The sequence below is a fragment of the Chaetomium fimeti genome, assembly GCF_033439085.1.
Source record: "Chaetomium fimeti strain CBS 168.71 chromosome Unknown B0H64scaffold_1, whole genome shotgun sequence".
In the NCBI taxonomy this organism is placed as follows: domain Eukaryota; kingdom Fungi; phylum Ascomycota; class Sordariomycetes; order Sordariales; family Chaetomiaceae; genus Chaetomium; species Chaetomium fimeti.
The window spans coordinates 4986568-5004451 of NW_026944329.1; the positions used below are offsets into that span (position 1 = coordinate 4986568).

At 58.7% G+C, this 17884-nt stretch overlaps 4 protein-coding genes across 4 annotated transcripts; 1 reads left to right on the top strand and 3 right to left on the bottom strand.

Annotated features, from left to right (window-relative positions):
- The first annotated feature begins 80 nt into the window (after positions 1-80).
- Positions 81-2751, top strand: B0H64DRAFT_37628 (kinase-like domain-containing protein). The gene is made up of 3 exons (XM_062802464.1): positions 81-665; positions 762-2236; positions 2306-2751. Exons 1-3 carry the CDS (start codon positions 238-240, stop codon positions 2572-2574), a joined length of 2172 nt encoding a protein of 723 aa, XP_062664922.1. The 5' UTR covers positions 81-237; the 3' UTR covers positions 2575-2751.
- Positions 2752-3380: 629 nt separating this feature from the next.
- B0H64DRAFT_414880 (putative oxysterol binding protein) lies at positions 3381-11517 on the bottom strand (the record flags this gene model as incomplete). The annotated part of the gene is made up of 5 exons (XM_062805064.1): positions 3381-7502; positions 8371-11109; positions 11193-11232; positions 11263-11339; positions 11482-11517. 5 exons carry the CDS (start codon positions 11515-11517, stop codon positions 3381-3383), a joined length of 7014 nt encoding a protein of 2337 aa, XP_062664923.1.
- Positions 11518-11662: 145 nt separating this feature from the next.
- B0H64DRAFT_37656 (uncharacterized protein) lies at positions 11663-12467 on the bottom strand. The gene has a single exon (XM_062802485.1). The coding sequence runs from the start codon at positions 12229-12231 to the stop codon at positions 11737-11739; it is 495 nt and encodes a 164-aa protein (XP_062664924.1). The 5' UTR covers positions 12232-12467; the 3' UTR covers positions 11663-11736.
- Positions 12363-17091, bottom strand: B0H64DRAFT_37640 (SH2 domain-containing protein). Its single transcript, XM_062802472.1, has 4 exons — positions 16747-17091; positions 16501-16686; positions 12824-16442; positions 12363-12766 (listed from the first exon to the last, which is right to left on the bottom strand). The coding sequence occupies exons 1-4, from the start codon at positions 16918-16920 to the stop codon at positions 12495-12497; spliced, it is 4251 nt and encodes a 1416-aa protein (XP_062664925.1). The 5' UTR covers positions 16921-17091; the 3' UTR covers positions 12363-12494.
- Positions 17092-17884: the final 793 nt, after the last annotated feature.

Consider the following 17884-nt stretch of genomic DNA (forward strand, 5'->3'; position numbering starts at 1 on the left):
TGCGGTAGAGCGGGGCAGGACAGCGCGGGGGATCCCCAGCCCAGCGCAGCCCCTCGGGAGGCTCTTCTCACCCACTCAGCGGCGAGCGAGATTCCTGTTCGCGGTGCCTTTGGACCGAGTGGACACCTGCCTTCCTGGCTCCCAACCTCGACAACCCGCCCTGGCTCTCTAGCGACTCCACACCCACAACCCGAGGTGGCATTTTAGACAAGAGCTAGCTTGCGATTCCCGGAAGCCATGGCTCAAGCCTACGACGACGAGGAGTTGTCAATCTCGTTGTCCCCATCCCAGATCCGGCGCAACAGGCGACCAGGCGAGGGCCACCAGGAACAAGCCATTTCTCAACACCAACAACACCATCGCCAACATCACCACGACCAGGCGGTCCCGGGCTCCTCCATCGACGCCGCCATCATGTCCTCAACATCCGCCCCGCTCCGCGACAAGTCGCGCACCGAGCAGCGCATCGGCGCCTACAACATTGTCAAGACACTCGGCGAGGGGAGCTTCGGCAAGGTCAAGCTAGCCGTGCACCGCGGCACCGGCCAGCAGGTCGCCCTCAAGATCATTTCGCGGAAGAACCTCATCAGCCGGGATATGCAGGGCCGTGTCGAGCGCGAAATCGAATACCTTCAATTGCTCCGCCACCCACACATCATCAAGCTGTGAGCTACCTTCCGTCTCTCTGTCCTGTCCCCCCATGACTCCTCTCTGTATCTCAACTCTTCGGCTGACCCTTGCTGCGTTGCGACTCCTGCCAGGTTCACCGTTATCAAGACTCCGACCGAGATTATTATGGTGCTCGAGTATGCCGGTGGCGAGTTGTTTGACTACATCGTCGCGCACGGCAAGATGCAGGAGGATGAGGCCCGCCGCTTTTTCCAGCAGATGCTATGCGCCGTCGAGTACTGCCACCGCCACAAGATTGTCCACCGCGACCTCAAACCCGAGAACCTCTTGCTCGACGACAACCTCAATGTGAAGATTGCCGACTTTGGCCTGAGCAACATCATGACCGACGGCAACTTCCTCAAGACCAGCTGCGGGTCGCCGAACTACGCCGCACCCGAAGTCATCGGCGGCAAGCTGTATGCCGGGCCCGAGGTGGACGTCTGGAGTTGTGGCGTCATCCTCTACGTTCTGCTCGTCGGCCGCCTCCCGTTCGACCACGAGCACATCCCCACCCTATTTGCCAAGATTGCCCGGGGCAGCTACATGGTACCGACCTGGATGAGCCCCGGCGCGGCGAACCTCATCAAGAAGATGCTTGTTGTGAACCCAGTCCAGCGTGCCACTATCGAGGACATCCGCCAGGACCCGTGGTTTCTCAAAGATTTGCCCCCATACCTCCACCCTCCCGTCGAAGAGTTCCTCAACACGGGCGTCGACCCGAACAAAGCCATCAAGGTGAGCGACATTGCCCCCAACGCGCCACCAAAGGAGCAAGAGAAGCTGCACAACGAAGTCACGGACAAGATTAGCAAGACTATGGGGTACGGGAGGCGGGACGTCGAAGAGGCACTCGAGGCCGACGAGCCGTCTGCCATCAAGGATGCCTACATGATTGTGCGGGAGAACAAGATGATGCAGAGCAACCAACTCTCTGGTCTCGGCGTTGAAGATGCGACTCCAAGTCCGTTATTGGATCCGACCATGTCGTCAGCCCGGTCCGTTACTTCCACGAGCACGGGGACGTCCGCAAGACCTCCATACGTGAGCAAAGTGGGCATCCTTCCGAGTAGCTTGACGGTGTACCACAAAGTGTTTATGGACCGCGAGAGGGCGCGGGCCGAGGGCATCGATGTCACAGACACCCCGTTTGCCGCGCCAGATCCCGGCTCTCACCCGCGGAGTCAGGCTGAGCAGGAGGAGACACTTCGCCGTCTAAAGCCCCACGCTCGCAGTTTTGTTCCTCTAGACGACACGAGCCGCCCGCAAGGGCTTACCCCTGTGAATCCGCCAAAGAAGAACAAACCCGTGAGGTGGCAGTTTGGCATTCGCTCCAGGAACGCCCCCTGGGAGGCTCTGTTGTGCATCTATAAGGCGCTGAACAAGCTCGGGGCCTCGTGGATGGTGGACGAGGACTATGATGCGGCCCACCAAGACGACGAGGGTGGCGATTACAATGGCGGTCGACACTCGCGCAAGCAGAGCTCGTCGTCAGGTGCCGACCCGAGGGAGCTGTACAAGCTCCCGGCCGACCCGTGGCATATTAAGATTCGCTGGGCAACCGATAGTATGTTGAACTTCCGCATAGTGTTACACCGTTGTCTTTTTTGAGGCTTTCACTAACCGAACCGCCCAGAACTTCAAAAGCGCTCGGTTGCTTCAGGGCTCAGTGAGGCCGGTGCCAACTCTCAAGTTACCCGCGAGGGCCAAGACGTCCACGTAGTCGCTATGCGCATGGAGATTCAGATCTACGAAATGGAACCCGGCGTCTTTCTCGTTGACTTCAAGGTTGACGGGTACGAAACGCCCGAGGGTAAACTCCTCGAGGACAAGGAAGTCGCGAGTCCGTTTCCGTTCCTCGATATGGCCGCTAGGCTTATTATGCAGCTGGCCGATGCGGATTAGGAAGACGATCGGCCAGAACATGATTTGCGGTTTTTGAATGGTTCGACGGGTTAGTCGAGGCGCCACGGTAATTTTTGGGCCCGCGTGGCGTTATCAGTCGGCGTCGTCTTCGTTGGCGATCGTCCCTTTCCTGCCGCGGGTTGGTTGTTCACGCCACTGACGAGCGGGATCAAGACCGAGGCAGGCTACGTGGCGGTGAGAGTCTGGGGCGATGCGGGCCCCTCGTCACGGTGCTCGCGGCGACGGATGTCGATTCCGGGGACTTTCCCCCTGCCGTACGTGGGCGGGAAAAGGGGGGTGGCATTATGGCACCCAGGCCTCGCTAGAGGATTGGGGACGAGAGCCTCCTCGTCATGAACTGTGCCGTCTGGGCTACGTTGGCACCACGGATGTCCCGGACTAGTATCCAGCTGGCAACGCGTTTTATCGTGCTAAGGCGGCGCCGGGCGGGGCCGCCTCCGTTTACATCTTTAGGAAAGACAGCTGAGGAGGCAGTGCTTACCCGCCAGGCCTCGCCTGTCGGTGGTTATCCCCTTCTTTCCATGGGGCCCTCATAGCGCCCATAACCCGATCCTCTCCTGGTACCCGGCGAGCTTGGAAAGCGGGTTTGAGCGGCACCACCGTAGTGCTTCGATTTTGTACCTCGAGCTTGTAGAGACAGATATCGGCGCAGACTTTGCTGAGGAGTTTATCAAAGATACCACTACCATCTTCTCAAACCAGCAGCATAAGAGAAACTCATCGTAATTAGATTGCTAGATGACAAAGTGACCTATCCCCCATGACATATGCTTCACAATAACCCTTCATACCTGCAGCGCCGCTTCCTCCCTTGCGGCATGCGATCCCTTCTTCCAGTTCTGCGTCGGATCCGACTTCTGACCGAGCGCCTTCGGCTCGCCGACCTTGCCCCAGCCGCCGCCGCCCGGCGTGTGCACGATGATACGATCACCCGCCTTCATGGGCGCGCTGTTCTTGGCCCCGAGGTTGATGCGCCGCTCCTCGTACTCGGTGTCACCTCCCCCTTGAGCATCATCATCATCATCATCCTCAGCATCAGGGCCGCCACCACCTCCCTGTAGCTGCAGCTTCCGCAGACTGCTCTCCCAGCTCGCCTTCTTCACCCTGCGCACCCACAGGTTCAGGCCGCACTGGGCGGGCTCGCCACCAGCCATACCATAGGGGCGGTAGACGCGGCGCTCGCTGAGGATGGAGACCTGCAGGGGGATGCGGAACTCGATGTCGCGGACGACGCCGTGGCCGCCGCGGTGCCGGCCGCGCCCCCCGGACCCGCGGCGCACCGAGAACTCGCGCAGCAGGACCGGGTACCGCCGCTCAAACACCTCGGCGTCGGTGATGCGCGTGTTGGTCATGTGCACGTGCACGCCGTCGGTGCCCTCCCAGCTGGGCCCGGCCCCGCTGCCGCCCGCGATGGTTTCGTAGTAGCCGAAGCCGCGCACGGCGTCCTGGCCCGTGACGTTGCCGCCGAAGCCGAACGTCAGGTTGTTGCAGCACCCCTGGCTGGCGGCGCAGGCCTCGAAGGCCCTGAGGATGACGTCGGTCACGCGCTGGGACGTGAGCACGTTGCCGCCGACGACGGCCGCGTTGTCGGAGGGGGAGAGGAGCGACTTGGGCGGGATCCGCACCGTGATGGGCTTCAGGCAGCCCTGGTTGAGCGGTATGTCCTCCGAGATCATGCACCGCAGCGCGTAGATGATGGCCGAGTACGAGATGGCCTCGGGCGCGTTGATGTTGGCGTACACCTCGGGCCCCGTGCCCGCAAAGTCGAAGACGGCTTCACCCTTTTCTGCGTCGATGGTGATGTGGAGCCGGATCGGGCTTCCATCGTCCATGAAGTCCTCCGACGAGAGATCTTTGCCCTGGAAGCGCTTGTGGACGGTCCGTAGGAGGCTGCGGACCTGTTGTTCGGCGTTGTTCTGGATGGCCACCATGTAGAACTGGACCGTCTGCTCGCCGTACTCGGCAATGAGGCCCTCGATGAGAGAGATGCCCTTCTGGTTAGCCGACACTTGAGCGCGGAGGTCGTTGATGTTGTCTGCGAGACAGCGTGTACCGCTGCAGCCTGGCTGTTGGGCGGGCTCATTGTAAAAGAGCTCGATCACGCGCTCCTCGTCGAACTTGCCCTCGCTGACCAGCTTCTCACTCTTGATGGATGCCCCTTCCTGGTGGAGCTCTCTAGAATGAGGCGGCATGCTTCCGGCGGTGATGCCTCCAATGTCGGCATGATGTGCCCGTGACGCAGCGTAGAATAGAATCTTATCCCCGGCCTCGTTGAAGGCGGGCATGACTAGGGTGACATCGGGAAGATGTGTGCCACCGTAAGATGGATGGTTCGACATGATCACATCCCCCTTGTTGAGCTTGCCCTTCCAGATCTCGGCCTGACGCCGGACACAGGTCGACATGGAGCCCAGGTGGACAGGTAGGTGAGGAGCGTTGGCAACCAGACCGCCATGTTCGTCAAAGATGGCACAGGAGAAATCGAGTCGCTCCTTTACGTTGGTGCTGACACTGGTCTTCTGCAGAGCCCTTCCCATCTGCTCGGCAATGGCCATAAACCGGTGGCCAAAGATGCTGAGCATGATGGGGTCCACCTCGCGTTCCTCTGCCGCCTGCGAGGACTTGTCTTTTTCGGTCTCGGGGATGTCGATTATGACATGTGTCTCAAGAACGAGAGCTGTGGCATTGGGGGTGACCACAATGGTCTGGGTGCCGTCCGCTAGCATAGCAGGCCCGTTGACGACCTCACCCACGGAGAGGTCACCGAGTTTGTAGATGGGCGAGTTTTCACGGCCGCCCTCAAAGTACACCATGGCCTCGGAGTGCTTCTCTTCAGTTGACACCTCCTTCCGGGTGACCGCCTTGAGTTGCTCATCAACAGTCTTCTCGTCGTACCGGAAGCTCTTACCGATTCCACGGACTCGGACGTCATCGATGATGATATCCCTATCATCTAGGGTGAAGCCAAACTCATAACGATGGTGCTCGACAAAGGCGGTGCCAAAGTCCCACTCGCGCTCAACAGCAGTGGGCTTGATGATCATGAGGGCAGACTCGGTGCCACGGTACCTCATGTTGAGATATTCCTCAAAGACAATCTCTCCGTCCTCAAATCCCTGGCCCCTCAATGCCTGACGAGACTTGTCTTTGAGACCCTCCATCTTCTGTTTTAGTTGGTCCACCACGTCCCCTTGATCAGTCCAGACGGCGGAATCGGGCTCTTGCCTTTCGTCAACGACGTCGGCCAATGCCATACCATATGCAGATAGAACCGAAGAATAGCGGTGGATGAGGATCTGCTTGATGCCGAGGGAACCAGCAATGGCAACGGCGTGCTGACCGCCGGCACCACCAAAAGTAGCCAGGCGGTGCTTCGACGTATCGTGTCCTTTGGCCTCGGTGATGCTCCTGATGGGCCGTGTCATGGCCTCGTTAGCAACGGTCAGGAAGCCGTAGGCAACCTCATCAACGTCCATCTCCTTGCCGGTCTCTCTGTGAATTTGGTCGGCTAGCTCCTGAAGCACCTTTCTGCTAGCTTCTAGATCCAGTCCCTCATCCTCGTTCTTGCCAAAGATCTTGGGGAAGAACTCCGGCAGCAGCCTTCCCAAAAACAGGTTCGCGTCTGTGACGGTAGCGGGACCCCCTTTCCGGTAGCATGCCGGGCCGGGATGGGCGCCAGCAGATTCGGGTCCAACCACAAACAAGCCGTTCCGGAAGAAGAGCATGGACCCACCGCCGGCAGCAACGGTGTTGATGTCTAGCTGGGGTGACTGGATCGTAACTCCGGCCGTCGTGGTCTCAAATGTGTGATCATACCGGCCCTCGCCATACCGCGAGACATCTGTACTAGTGCCGCCCATATCGAAACCGATCACGGGGATCTTCGTCTTCTCATCATACGAAGTGATAGCGTACCCAACCACACCACCCGCTGGCCCGGAAAGAATCGCCCTCAGACCGGTGAACCTGTCCACATCCACCAGCCCTCCATCACTCTGCATGAACTCGCACCGCGCCCCCTTGCTCCCCTTCTCCTGCGTCACGCTCTTCGTGCCCAACCCCCCCTCAAACCCCTGCTGAAAGCCCGAGATGTACCTCTTGATCGCCGGCGTGAGGTAGGCATCCGCACACACCGACGTTGCCCTCGGAACCAACTTGATCATGGGCATGAGCTCATGACTGAGCGAGATATGCTCGAACCCAATCTCCCTCGCCACCTCCCCCACCAGCGCCTCATGGCCCGGGAACGTATACGCATGCATCAGACACACGGCAATGCTGCGGATCCCGCCGTCAAACACCTTCTGCAGCTGCTCGCGCACCGCGTCCCGACCGGGCCGGCGCAGCACCCTGACCGCCTCCCCGGACAAGCCCATGACCAACTCTGCGCCCTCCGCCTCGGCACTGCCGACTTTCGCATCCGCCCTCGTGACGGCGCGCGCGGGGTCCTCGGCGTAGTCCTCGAGGGTGACGCGCTCGTCGACCTCGACGACGGCCGAGTACAGCACGTCGGGCTTGCGGATGGCCAGGTCGAAGATGCGGGGGCGCGACTGGTTGCCGATGACGAGGCAGTCGGCGAAGCCGCGCGTGACGACCAGGGCGATGGCCTCGCCCTTGCGCTCGAGCAGCGCGTTGGTCGCGACCGTCGTGCCCATGCGGATCGAGTCGATGCGGCTGGTGTCGAGCGGCTGGCCGCGCGGGATCTCGCCATTGTTGCCGTTGCTGCCGTTGCTGCCATTGCTGCCGCCGAGAAAGTGCGACATGATGCGTCGGATGCCTTCCAGCGGCGCGTCGTTGTAGTTGGCTGGGTCTTCTGATAGCAGTTTGATCACTACGTCCTCGCCGTTGTAGTTGCCGACGCAGTCTGTGAAGGTGCCGCCGCGGTCGATGGCGATGCGGATGCCCCGCTGTTTCGGGGGTTCGGTGGTGGTGGAAGCCATGATGGATTATGGGTGATTGTGTGGTGTTGTGAGTGGTGTTGAGTGGTGCTGAGTGGTTGTGGGTGGTTGTAGGTGGTATTGGTTGTGAACGGGGTGTGACGAGAGAAAGAGCGTGGGGAGCTAATTAGTTACCTACGCCTGCTCTGAGAGGCTATCTCAAACTCTCAGCGCAAGGAGATAAATAAGCTTTCAGTATATTGCCTCAAACAGAGACAATAATATCCGCCAGAGCCGAGAGAGTGAGCCTGGGGACTCAAAAAAAAGAAGGGTTAAGCCAGGGAGCCAAACAACGGAACTCGCCTTGGCAATGTTGTTCCGGAGCTAATCGCGAGAATGTCTCCGTGAGTTTGTCATCAAACAAGAAAACGGATGAACTATCGAGGGGAAGACCCGGGGTTGTCGTCATGGTCCGAATAAAGGGCACGCGGAGCTCCAGCATCGGCAACTAGGTAGCTGCCCCGCACTCGGCTTACCAACGGGCAGATCCACTTCGAACGAGCCCTTGCCCCGCAAAGAGCTATCACGAGTTCCCGGGTCTAGCCATGCCGTGTCTCTCCGAGGGGTGGACGGCTAGTTATACGCAGCTGACCATGTGGCTGTTCGTTCTCCAGCTCCCGTGCAGAGAGCCGAGCCAGGCATTACACAGTACCTTACCTACCCACAGCATGTTACGCTTACCCCTTACCCCTGAAGCCGCTCACCAGAAACGGCAAGTAAACACAAACAGAATCTCCGTAACGGCACGCTATCTGCACTGATGCACCTCTAATATCCGTAAAAGTAAACACAGGGGGAGCTGCTTCGCCTGCCCCGTTCAAGAAGCAAAGAGATCCACCGTCCCCGACCAAGTCCCCTTTGCCCTCTCCTCCCAGTACCCGTCCTTCCCGCCCTTCAGGCGCCAGACCTCCTCGCCGTCCTGGGCCGAGTCGGCCTGCACAAACCACCTGGGCCTATACTCCTCGCCGTTCTCTTCCATGACGCGCCGCCGCTGGCGCTGCGCCTCCTCGAGCCTGACCTTCCAGTCCTCCGCCTCGTCCAGCTGGCCCTGCTCCGCCAGCCGCTGGTCCGGCCGCAGCCGGCAGTCCGTCGGCGGCAGCTTGCCCTTCTCCAGCGGCGTGATCTCGTTGAGGGCCGCGGCGAAGGTGGTCAGCCCGTACGTGGTCACCGGGTTGTCGACCAGGCTCCCCGCGCGCCAGACCTCCTGCCCGCCGGGCACGGCCTTGAGGGCGCCGGTCCAGGTGCCGTTCATGGACACGCCCGACTGGGCGCCGTCGGGCCCCAGCACGTCGACCTGGACCTCCTCGCCGCGGCCGCCGAAGACGCCCTTGGAGCGGAACTCGACGGCGGCCTTGGCCCCCGTGCTGTCGTTGCACACGTGCATGGTGCCGACGGGCTCGACGTACTTCTCGCCCATGACAACGTTGCGCAGGAACACGGTCGCCGTGTTCCAGCTGTAGTACTCGTCGCTGCCGTCGGGCAGCCTCAGGCTGACCCGCACGCGGCCGTCCGTCGTCAGCTCGGCGCTCTTGCCCCAGAATTTCTGTGTTGGCGCCGGCGACTGCGCAAACGACCAGTGTGCGCCGTCGGCCTGCATGGCTAGCCGCACGGGGCGGTGCGAGACCTTCTCGACCAGCAGGCGGAACCCGCCGGGGACTTCGGCTTCGGACCGGACGAGCTCGAAGGTCTCGCCGAGCAGGGGGTTGAACGGCTTCCGGATGGCCCGTTCCTTGGCGCGGCCGTTGCTGAATTGGGATATGGCGAAGGCGGCGACGCGGAGCAGGCGTTGCTGCGGCTGGCTCTGCTGGGCGGCTGCGTCGAGGAGCTGCGCGTACTCGAGCTGCTCCGCCATGCGTTGCAACAAGGAGATGGGCTCGTTCGCCGACACGGGCATGGAGATGGTGCTAAGATCCTTGCCTACGTTTTTGCGGACGAAAGCGATCAGGCTTGGCGGCGCGAGCTTGGCCGGGGGGATGGTCTTGCGGCGTGAGACGGCGTCGGTGATGGGGAGTGGTGATAGTGACTTTGGCTTGGTCGGGAACAGACTCCCAACACCGTCCCCAGTGTACTGGCCTTCCTCGTCCTCAACCGACGACGCTGATGATGACTCGTGGATCGAAACCTCCTCGGCGTCGGAGGCTGCCGTGTCCTCTTCGCTATGGCGGTTGATCAACATTACCTGAGACTTGTCCATGTCACCGACTTCGGCATCAAAGAACTCCTCGACGGTCGATGCTGTGGATTCGAGGCTCAGTCTCGGCGCGGTCGGTGGCTGCGCTGGGATCCGCCTTCGCTTGCTGGTGTTCAGCAGAGCTGAAAACTCAACAACCACCGAGTCCAAATCTTTGAGCAGCGCCGCGCAGTTGTCGTATGTATCTCGGTCCTCCTGCGGTGCGGCTGGGGACTTGGCGCCGTTCATAACTGGCGTGGCAACGGCGGGTGCGGGGACCGCAAGGGAACCGCTAACAGCAGTCTGGATGGACTGTGGCGTCAGCGGCGACGAGGAACCGCTCGCCTTGCGCTTCCAGAACGAACGCTTGTCAGGCTGGGAGGGGAAGTAGCCATCCGAGTCTTCCGGCACCGTCGGAGTGGTCGGCGAGAGGTATGCCCCAGGGTTACTGGCCGGCCGCTTCTCGGCGCCCATGTCTTTGACCAACCGCCGAAGGGCGTCTCTGGTACCTACGATCCTGCTGACCAGGGACTCGACATGCTCCCAGTCCCTGTCCTCCTCCTGCTGTGTATTGCGGGAAGCCACACCGGGCTGCGAAGCCGGCGCATCGCCCCGTGCCTCAGGTGCCGGGTCGTCCACAGCGCTCTCTAACCCCCTCGCGATCTTGCTTGCCCGTTCCAGTGCCCGGGCCCAGTCCGTAAATTCCTTCGCATTTGATGCCCTCAAATGCCAAACCTCTGCCCCGGAGTCGATGGTGATCTCGCGCCGCCTCTCATCTGCGGCAACCGCGGCTAGACTCAAAGGGATGGCGCCCCTGAGAGCTGAAGAATTGCGGTTGTGGTAGTAGGAGAGCGTGCAAGTCGTGTAATCGAGCGAGAAGAAGCGTCTAGCATAGCCCTGTCCCTTCTTACGCCTCCGCTTCAGCAAAACGCCGACATGATAGGAACTCGACACCCCGCTGTCGCTCCCAGCGGCGGTTGACAGGGTTGACAATGCGCGCCCACGCTGCGCAACGTGATTAGGTAGACTGTCGGCGGATTCCGAGGTCACGGCACCCAGTCGCGGGCTGTTGGTCGATTTCCCTAGACTCGATCTGCTGGTACTGGCAGCTGGGCCGGCCTGTAGATTGGGGAGATGACGGGCGGTCTGGGGCGGGGCGCCCGTCGGGTAAGTCAGGAGGACAAAGGTGGCTGTCTTGGACGTCTGCTTGGAAAAGGTGTTGTCGAAGACCAGGCCAAACATGCCGCCCTGCGTCACGTCGTAGGTCCCAACCGAGACCTTGTCTGCTTCGCATTTTCCATGCCATTTTATGGGTATAAAGCCTTTCTTCGCGAGCTGGTCCTGCGCGGTGCTGACGTCCCTTTTAGCGAAAAGACCCGGTTTCGTCTCTGCGACGCCGTCTGTATGCTGTTCGAGGCCACCGAGGTCGTCAAGGTGGGAGGTAAGGTTCGTGGCGCCGGTCCCGGGGTGTTTGACGATGGCGAAGTTACTGGGCAAGCAACGTCAGCGCCTGGCTCAAGACGTGGTGGTCTCTGGGACCGGAGGGAGAGGTCAAGTTACATCGACTTCTTGTGCGGCTGTACACTCCATGATATGGTGTGACCGACGTCAACCTTGACCCATCGCACAATGTAAGCCTATAATGAGGGGCAAAAGCCACTTCGTTAGCGATTGCCGGGACACAGCGAAATGTATATGAAGGACGAGCAAGGGTTGGGAAGAGTCAGACGGTCCGGTCGGGGTGGTCACCCGGCGCTGTCGTTGCGATGCATTGCGTACCTTGCTGTGGATTTCCAACTGTTCGATGCCAGCCATGGTGCCCAAGAACTGTATGCGCCTGTGGATTCCAGCGCATCCAGCAGAACCGTTGACTCGCGTTGGTTAGTGGGTAGTGTCGCGACGTCTCAAAACTCAATCTGCATCGGACTGCGGGGCGTATGATCGAGTTTTAGTTGTCGTGTCCACTCGTGTAAGAACGCACTAAAGATCAGATGAACCTTTGCAGGAGGCGCGCAAGAAGGTGCGCGCGGTTCTTCAAATGGTGTTCAGATCGGGTTCAACGGCAAACCCGGGATGCGGCCAGTCAGGGATGACAACTGCCAGTGGGGGGACTTCCCAGCCCCTTCCCGTCGGCAATCCTGCTCTTTTTTTAATGGCCCGCCTCCGACTATGCCTCTTCGGGTAAGCGGTAGCAAGGGAGGGGGTGAAGCGGGCACGCAGGGGAGCAAGCAACGTTGGATCTTTGTCAGCCCTACAACGGGTGTTTTGTACTTGTCTGGAGGCACGGGGGTGCATCCTTTGGTACCAAGTATGCCTGGACAATGTATCCAGGATGCAATGTAATACTCGAGGCTGATGTACCAAAAACACGCAAGGCGGAAACACAAAGCGGCAAGGTATTATTCCCTCAAGCAGACGAGGCGTAATTCTTGCAACACCAGAGACCAGGCAGCAGGGCAATCCCAGTGAAATGGTACGAATCGTGTACGTCAGCCTTCTAGAAAGCCCTGGCTGGGCATGCAAACACATGGTCCCCAAGGAGCGCTGCAGCTCCGCGGACAAGTTCGTTTATGCGGCTCCATCCATGGATGCGATAAATCGTTGATTGAATTGGTACAAAGAATTTTGCCCCTCCGAAACCACTCCGTTGTCAATCACTCTCTTCCTTGCCGACTCAGATATCCCACAAAGTGTTATTTATGCCCTGTCCTTGATTACCGCTGGTTAATCCGAGGCAGGCCCGCTCCCGTCCGGAAATAGTACTCCCAAGAAATGATGCTCCACGACCCCAATTAATGACCCCTCGCTCCCCCGCCGGCCTGCATCTTTAGCATCTCGCTCTGGTACCGCAGCTTGAAGCCGTTGCATAGCGCCCGCATGTCCGGATACTGGCTCTTCATCAACTCGTACGCGTGCGGGATGACTCGGATCATCCACCCGATCACTTTCGAGTTGCGGGATGCCTTGAAGCAAAGGAAGAAGTACCCCGGGTGCCTTGTGTCTATGCAAAATGCATACGTGGACCGATTCGGGTTGGCGTCGATGTAGGTGGTCAGCCATTTCTCTGAAAGCACGGTTAGATCCTGCATCAACCCTGGTGAGGGGGGGGGCCAAAACTTACCGAGATCGGCACGAGACCCCTTCTGGAACTTCTCGTGCTGCATGAGCTCCTCCACCTTCTTAGCCATCGCCTTGACGTGGTCCACGATCAACTCGTCCAAGTCCGTGTACGTGTACTTGCTGCCAACCCGGAGGACCTTGCCAACAGAGAACTCGTTGTCCTTCTGCAGTTCCAGCACGTCAATATGCTGGTAAACACCGTCGGCAACCTTCCACGTTATCGCGAGGTGATCGTTGCCCTTGGAAGACGGCCGGATGACCACCTCCCCAGCCGGCATGCCACCCAGGTACTCCTCGGCTTGTGTGCTGTTGAACGGTCTGAATAGGGGGTGCTTGATGACCCTTTGCGTGCGGCCCGTGGTCTTGTCTTTCTCCCTCAGTTCCTCCCTGTCTTCGTCTTCCTGTTTGAAGTCCCACTGCCCGCGGCCGTAGTCGTAGTGTCTCCGGTATGGCCGCCGTAGTTCCTCTTCCCTCATGGAAAGTTTGCAGACAAAGTCCCCCCGGTTGACTTCGATCACCTTGGCCTGCGCGGTCTGGCCGACTTGCAACATATCCTTAATTGAGTGGCGGTATGAGACCTCGTGGGACTCAACACGGCCCTCAATCCCGCAGTCCAGTTTGACGATGGCAAAGTCATCCTTGACGACACGGACATTCACCGGGACGATCATCTCGTCGCAGAGCGAGTCTCTAGTCTCGCCTGTGAACATGGTGAAGATCTGATCCACACCCGGCACGGTAAAGTTCTTTCGAAGTTCTTCGAAAGGACCCATCAGCTCGGCTCGGATCGCTTCCAGCGTAGCCCGCTTGCGCTGCTGGTATTCACGTTCCAGCTGCACCGCGTACTCCTCTAGGATGAGTTCGTTGACCTTCTCCTGCTCGTCGTCCTTGAACAGCTTGCGGACGATGGCGCCAGGCCCGTTCTCGTCCGTCTCGGCCTTGACGTCCTCTTCGTCCAGCCCCAGCGCATCCGCAGCCACCTTGCGGGCCAAATCGTAATCCTCGGGATGGATACGTGTGTTGTCAAGGGGGTCCGAGTCGGGGTTGGTGCTGTCATGCTCAATGTACAGAAAACTGGCGCAGTTGTTCCACACTCGAGGGCCGAGAACCGGAATCTTATGTCGCTCCGGGTCACCAACCAGTTCATCACGGGAAGTAACCACGCCGCCGTTCGCATTGATCCCCTTGATGAGGAGCTGTGCCTTGCGAGGCCCAAGACCGGCAACGTAGGGCAAAAGGTTGGCGGAGTAGGGATCTCCCATAGCCTCGTTGATATCCACGCCGCAAAGGTTGACAATATCCACCATGGCCGTCTCAAGGTGCTTGTACAGCTTCTCTTGCGGGAGGTACTGTTGGTATGGGTGAATCAGCAACGATGAGATGTCCTTGCCCAATGCTGCGTATTCCTTCATAGGGTTCTGCATGTATCGAGCCAGCGCGATGCAATACCGGGTGAGAGGGTTCAGGGTGGGGTGTTCGGAAACGGCACGGGGGCTGTCCTTGTACAGCCGCGCCACCTCATCGTTGACGATGACGACTTCGAGCAAGTCGCTACGGTACTCGTTGGTGTCTGGGTCATCATATTCGGGGCCCATAAGCCCTTTCTCGCTGATAACCCCCTCGACATCCTTAATTAATCGGTGGGTGTCGGCCGAGAACCCAGATACACCCACGACATCGGGGTTTCTTCGCCGAATCAATTCGGCGAAAAGATCTCTCTGGCTCTCATCCCTCGCCAGGTTGACAAACTTGCCGTGTTCGAGAACTCTGCCATCTTCTTCAACCCATGTCCACGAGATGGGGTCGCGGTTGGGGTCGCCCATGCCATTCGACAGGGTGAGCACACGCGGTGTGGTGCCGAGGACCATCCCCTTCGGCTTGAGAGGTGCCTGGTCGAGTCGTTTGAAGTACTCTTCGCGACAGGTCTTAAGGAGCTCTTCTTGGCAGGCCGTTCGAAGCGAATCCTTCACGCCCTTGGCGATCACTTTCTCGAGTTTCAAGAAAGCAATATCCAGCACCTTTTGCCGCTCCGAGTTCCACGCATCGGCCAGGTCGCTGAAATTATCCGACGCGAATTCGTTGTAGAGCTGTCGCCGAAACTCGCGGTCGTTCTCTAGCGTGAGGTTGACCTCCACAAGTCCATCATCTTCCGCCTTCATCATTTTGAGGAAGATCTCAGGCCGGACGGCCAAGTCCCTGATGGTGTGGTTGACAAGGTACTTGATCTCATAGTAAGGGTGCGCCTCGTCGATTTTCCGAAGGCCCTTCTCTGTCCGACGGCAGCTCACAGAGCCCATTAGGTAGTACTGGATACGGAAATGCTTGCGCATCCGAGGGCTGACAAAGAGTTCCTCGGCGTACATCTGGCGGGCAGCGTTGATCACTTGCTCACCAGTCGGGAAGTCGTCGTCGGCTAACTGATCGGCAAGGTCCACGGGCAGTCTAGCATCGTCGTCTGACGACACCTTTTTGCCTTCACGGAGAGCGTTTTGCGCCAAGCTATCCGGCGATATCCCGAGCGCCCCGACGAATTTGTAGGCCTGTGATCGCCGAATACGCTCGAACAGAGCTGTTTTGGCGCCTGGTCGTTTTGTCTCCTTCGAGGCACCGTTACCCATGGCAGCAATGTCCTTGAGCTGGGCCGAGTACTGGAAATTGAGATAATCTTGCAGGTCTTGAAGCTCTTCCAGAGTCGCAGCCTGGTGGATCATCTCTTCGAGCACATCGTCCTGGACATTCGCTTCCTTCAGGTTGTCAACGGACCGCTCGAGAGCGTTCCTCTTCTCAACCAGGGACCGGAATTTGATATCGAGTTCCAAAATGCGCCACAGATCGTCTTGGGTCAACAGTTTCTCGGCATCGACGGTATACTCGGGAGCATCTGGGTGGTCGCGGCTGTCCTGATTCCTGACTTTCTTGGCATGGATAAGGTAGTCTCTTCGGTGTTGGAAGACGTAGGGAACCTCGACGCCGTCGATGATGAAGAACTCGAGGACTTTTCCAATGGCCTTGTTAAAGGGCCCATGAAGGTCGCCAGGTAATTGCTTCTTGGGCCACATAAGGTTCGTAATCCAACGTGCCTCCTCTTTGAAGTACTCGGCCGATGTCTGTTGTTCTTTGAAGGGTTTGCGGTCGAGCTGGAACCGCTCAGGCTCGTCAACGACCCGGATCTGGTTGTCCTCGTCGGTAAGAAGCTTCTCCTTGAGCTGCGAAGGTTCGAACACGTCCTTCAGCTCGATGGTCTGTTCCTCGCGCTCCCGGTCATCTTCATCTTCCTCCAAGTCTAGAGCCCAGCCGTAGTCGTCGCCATTACCGAAAATGGCCTCCATGTCGTCGAGGGCGTCCTTGTCGAGACCAGTTGCATCAACGGCGAGGCCCTTTTCCCTCGGGCGAGCAACTTCCATGTCCTCCTGGCGTTGAATTCGTTCCTCATCGTCCTCTGGATAGTCATCCTCGATAAAGTCATCGAACTCGTCGACGTGCGCGCGGTGGCTCGGGCGACCGTAGGCTCGCTCGTCGGCCATCTCTTCGTCATCGTCGGAAAATATCCCTGCGAGATCGGGGCGCTCGTTGCCACGTTCCTCATCGCGGTGACCGCGTTTAAGACGCTTGAACTTTGTCTACGCGATGGTGAGTCTACCAAAAGCAGTCCGCAGGAGCACGCAAGTCTCGACGTACCTGAGCCTGGGATTTCCGTTCCCACTCTGGGTTGGCTTCGCCAATAAGGTCAAGGTCTTCCTCGTCGAGCTGCTCCTCTTCCTCGCGCTCGACGCGGCGACGCTTCTTCTTCTTTCGGCGCTCGCGCTCTTCCGAATTGTCTGCCTCCTCTTCTTCATCTTCGTCGACAATAAAACCTTCTCGGATCTGTACGCAAACACAATCAGAATGACTTGGTCAACACAAAGGAAGCGCACAAAGCCATACCCTTCTAGCTTCCTCCTCATCCTCGTCGTCTTCGTCCTCTTCGCTCGAATCATCTAGCATATTATCCCGTTGCCTCGTCCGGGGCTCGCCGCCTTCCTCGTCAAATGACTCATCATCTTCTTCATCATTAAGCTCGGCCTCCCCGTCAATCAGGTCGCGCATGGAGGTGCTCATTTTTGCGGTGGCAGTCGCGTCGAACTCGGATCCGGCTTGTTCGATGGGAAAGAAGGTCGATTCTTGAAGTTGGCGCTGGCTTGTTGATGGAAAAGGAATCAAGCCGAGCGCGAAGCGGGGAAATTTGGTCAAAGAGTTGATGAATTTAAAGAGAATGGCGGAAGGCTGAAGAGTCCAAGGTCGGAAATTTTGGGGCGCCGAGCGGCGAGCTTCAAGTGCACGTCGCGTTCAGCCTCGCCCCTTGCCCATTGCAGTGCTCGCTAAGCGATCCGTGCTTCAACCATCCATTCTGACGGATCGACATCTGGAGATCTTGGCACCTTGGTGACGCCGGGTTTGCACCATTGAGGAAACGAAAACAATACACATGTGACCACGCATTTTCCAAGCCTTTTTTTCATCTTCATGATACTTCTGAGAAGCCGAGGGTGCTTTTGCAGGGACTGCGGGCAACATCATTAGGTAGGTAGTGAGAGCTCATCATGTAGGCCCGTATATGCCCTGCACTTCACGGTTCCCAGCATCTCCCCTACTTGTAACTCTGTCGATAGACATACATTCAACCCTCAGTCCTCATGATATGAATTCCCCGTTGTATTTTTACACAGTTCGTGGCTTGTCATTTCTCGGTTGGATGCTCCTGAAGAATACGGTGTCCGTCGCGTTGATTGCCTCCGCTTTCGTTGGTTATCAGAGCCCCCTGGTCCAGCGACCCACGAGGGGCAGCCAACGTTGGCCGCTGGGAAAAGCATGGACCAACGGGCGGAATCCAGTTGCCGCCACCATCGACAAACCCCTTCACTCGTTGACCCCACATTGACTGGCCATCGAGGGGAACCCAGCCAGGAACCTTCCCACCCGTCCTCCCAAAAAGTTCAAAGCCCTGCTTTCCGCTACCTCTGTACTTCGTAGTTGTTCTCGAGCACGTTACCAACCCCTGCATAGGTTTTTATTCACTTCTGCG

Coding starts and splice junctions, on each gene's coding strand:
- B0H64DRAFT_37656 (XM_062802485.1), bottom strand. CDS start 12,231: ATGTGTTTGCATGCCCAGCCAGGGCTTTCTAGAAGGCTGACGTACACG.
- B0H64DRAFT_37628 (XM_062802464.1), top strand. CDS start 238: ATGGCTCAAGCCTACGACGACGAGGAGTTGTCAATCTCGTTGTCCCCA. Junction 666..761: donor CACCCACACATCATCAAGCT/GTGAGCTACCTT, acceptor GACTCCTGCCAG/GTTCACCGTTATCAAGACTC. Junction 2,237..2,305: donor GATTCGCTGGGCAACCGATA/GTATGTTGAACT, acceptor CGAACCGCCCAG/AACTTCAAAAGCGCTCGGTT.
- B0H64DRAFT_37640 (XM_062802472.1), bottom strand. CDS start 16,920: ATGAGCACCTCCATGCGCGACCTGATTGACGGGGAGGCCGAGCTTAAT. Junction 16,687..16,746: donor ATGAGGAGGAAGCTAGAAGG/GTATGGCTTTGT, acceptor GTTTGCGTACAG/ATCCGAGAAGGTTTTATTGT. Junction 16,443..16,500: donor AACGGAAATCCCAGGCTCAG/GTACGTCGAGAC, acceptor ACCATCGCGTAG/ACAAAGTTCAAGCGTCTTAA.